The 3,322-nt window shown below is 42.4% G+C and overlaps 1 protein-coding gene across 1 annotated transcript in view; it reads right to left on the bottom strand.

The window, feature by feature from the left end:
• The window catches only part of LOC118417513 (hydroxysteroid 11-beta-dehydrogenase 1-like protein), a 6,890-nt gene that overhangs the window by 2,306 nt on the left and 1,262 nt on the right, over nucleotides 1-3,322 (bottom strand). The window contains exons 2-3 of the mRNA XM_035823096.1: nucleotides 1,288-1,418; nucleotides 483-594 (exon numbers count right to left, since the gene is read on the bottom strand). Of these exons, the coding sequence (XP_035678989.1) occupies nucleotides 483-594; nucleotides 1,288-1,418 (243 nt within the window). The remainder of the gene's footprint in view (nucleotides 1-482; nucleotides 595-1,287; nucleotides 1,419-3,322) is intronic.

Below are 3,322 nucleotides of genomic sequence, written 5' to 3'. Positions count from 1 at the left end.
TCCGTCTGATGGGACTTTCCCGTCATGTCCTCCATCTCCGGAGGGAGAAATTCTTGTATTTTTTTTCAAATCAGGCAAAAATTGATGAGCGTGCTGATGCCATTCATAGAATTTACTTGCTGTGGCCTTTGTTGGCTTTAAGTTCCTTATACTGCTGGTATGGCATAAAGTTCACATATAGCAGATTCTGCAGCTCCTCTCATGCCAGGCCCGCCATCCAATCACGTCGCCTCTTGGCCGTACGCGGCGACGTGATTGGCTGATAGCTTTCCTCCCAACAACAGGAGGGGGAGTATCTGATTGGTTGATGGCTGGCCAGCGCTAACGCGGTAAGAGGTACGGAACGCAGGCCTGTACGTCAGAGTTTTTACGTGAAATATACAGTCTTAGGGCCTGGCATGACAGCATGATTCTTTTGGCCTTTGGTGGCTAGGTGTTCAATCAGAATTCGTTCTAACTGTTTACATGTATTTTTGCCCTACCGAATTTCTCCTTGGCTGTTTGAATGGTTCTCTCACAGTCCTCCGCCTTTCCCATGTCCCCGGCCACGTAGTGCGCCTCCTGGGCTCCCAGAGACTTCGCCTTCGCCACCACCTTGGAGATATCAATTTGGTCATAATAGAATCAAAACTCGAGTATGCAAATCGTTCACTATCTTTTAAAAACCAAATTTATTGACCATTCGCTGAAGATAAATCCTCATATAGCCTGCTGGGTGCCAGACCTTTTCCGGGGCAATACACAGGTCAACAGGCTTTAGGGCCAACATGCCCCCAAGGAAGAGCCTAGAGTCTAGCCTGACTAAAATCGCGCCCCTAGTGGCCGGCCCTACAATTGGCGCTGCATTAACCCCAGCCAGTGACAGGCCAGTCTAGAGTCCTGTCTTATCACATGTAGCTTTGGTCCGCTCCCGAAGGTCGCCACCCCGCAGACTTTGTTTCAACAGAGATCGACGCTCGTTTTTATACTATACGTAGGTTTAAGAAATGCAATTCATCTTCAGTGTAATTATTGCAAAATGTGCGTTAATGGTGCCCAAAGCAATATTAGAGAGATAAAAATACAAAAACAAAGTCACTGTTTTGGTCCTTTTTTACATTATAAATTGAATCTATCTTCTTGGTCTTACAATGCGCAGTAATATTCACAACGTATGAATGCCGTGATGACGTCCCGAAATACGCGCACTTCCCATCGCTGCTTGAGTTGTTCGTCATTGCGTTCAACTTTCCGACGAAACCCAGAAACCCGCTGATATGTTACCCGCAGAACAACTTCAAGGCTCACCTCCTTCAGCCTTTCCTCCCTCCTGGCTGTGATGAGGATCTTTGCTCCCAGCCGGGCGTACTGGTACGCCATCTGTTCGCCGATACCGGAACTGCAGCCTGTGATGACGACAGTTGCCCCCCGCAGAGACTCTGGGGTTATAAGATTACCAAGGTCAAGTGTAATCGACGCCTGGTTTTGTAAGGCTGTATTTATTCTCTGGCCCGTCTGACTATATTGCTACAAGGGTTTGTCAACTGTTCAAAAAACAACACTGCGTCATAGGGCATGCGGCAACAGAGTATACACACACACACACACACACACACGGGAGTAGCTGGGGCAACGATCGCAAGGAGAAAAACGTATTTAGCGTTGTTACCTTTGCCAGAATGGCTAAGGTTATGTTTTAGGCTTGTGAGTCTGTGTGTCTGTGTGTCTGTCTGTTAACAGCATAACTCAAGAAGTCTTGGATGGATCCCGATAATATTTGGTAGGTGGGTAGGGGTCGGGAAAACGAAGGTCAAGTTCGATAATGGGCCCCCTAGCGGCTTGCTAAGGTACTGCAGCAGAACCTCAATTTTTGATATCTCGTGTTCTGGACATGCTGTGATCATGATTTTTGAGTGGTAGATAGCCCTCAAGGCAGAGAGTAAGTGCTGTGAGTTTGGGCCCCCTAGCGGCTTTTTTGGAACTGCAGGCGCCGGTTTCCTTTCAAACTTTGGATGAGAATAACTCTACAACGTGTTGACGGATCGTCATGATTTTTGGTATGTAGATAGAATGAGTGATGACTTACATAATGGTATACTAATTATGCAAATCAGCAGCTAATTTGCATAATTAATGAGGAAAAATTATAAATCCACTACATTCCATGATAGGACTTTCAAACTTGTCACATATGTAGCTGGGAAGGAGAGAAATGTCGACAGATATCAATTATGCAAATGATGACCTCATTTGCATAATTAATGAGAAAATATGAACATGTTGACGGATCATCATGTTTTTTTGTATGTAGGTAGCGTAAGTGAAGACCTACATAATGAGATAACAATTATGCAAATCAACAGCTAATTTGCATAATTAATGAGGATATTTCATAAATTCACTACATTCCATGATAGGGCTTTAAAGCTTGTCACATATGTAGCTGAGAAAGAGAGAAATGTCAATACATATTTATCATGCAAATGATGATCTCATTTGCATAATTAATGAGAAAATATTAACGTGTTGACGGATCGTCATGATTTTCGGCATGTAGATAGCCTAAATGAAGACTTATATAATGTGATACTTATTATGCAAGTTAACAGCTAATTTGCATAATTGATTAGGAAAAGTTCATAAATCCACTGCATTCCATTATAGTACTTTCATCAAAGTTGTCACATATGTAACTGAGAAAGAGGGAAGAGAGTAAGAGGTGTATTTAAAGACTTTGAAAGAGAATAAGTCAAGAATGGATCAAAGGATCATCATGATTTTTGGTATGCTGATAGCTTAAGTAATGCTTGATACAATTTGATATCAATTAATTGTAAATTGGGATCTAATTTGCATAATAAATGCCGAAATTTTATAAACCAACTCCAAGCATTTAATTATAAAGAAAATGAAATGAGTAACGCATTTGTCTACAGACATCATTCTACATAACAAACCTGGTTTATTTGGCAAAGGTATGTTTTTTCTCTGCGGCAGAGAAAAACAACGCTAATTACCTCCATGAAATGTCATGGAGGTTATATTTTACCCTGCGTTTGTTTGTTTGTGTGTCTGTCTGTCTGTCAACAAGATAACTCAAGAACGGCTGGATGGATTACTTTCATACTTGGTGTGTTGGTGGGGTGTGATGAAAGCTGGAAATGATTAGCGGCTTCCCTTGGTACTGCAGCGCAACTTTCGGTTTTACTATCTCGTGTTCTGATCAAGCCATGGTCACGATTTTAGAGTGTTAGATAGCTCTTGTGCTCAGGAATAAGTGAAAAAAGTTTGGGCCCTCTAGCGGCTAGTTTGGGGATAGCAGGGCATTTTTGTCAAAAACTTC

The sequence above is a fragment of the Branchiostoma floridae genome, chromosome 6, assembly GCF_000003815.2.
Source record: "Branchiostoma floridae strain S238N-H82 chromosome 6, Bfl_VNyyK, whole genome shotgun sequence".
NCBI lineage: Eukaryota > Metazoa > Chordata > Leptocardii > Amphioxiformes > Branchiostomatidae > Branchiostoma > Branchiostoma floridae.
Note: the sequence above shows the minus strand (reverse complement) of the source record. Positions and strands in the feature narration are given on the sequence as shown.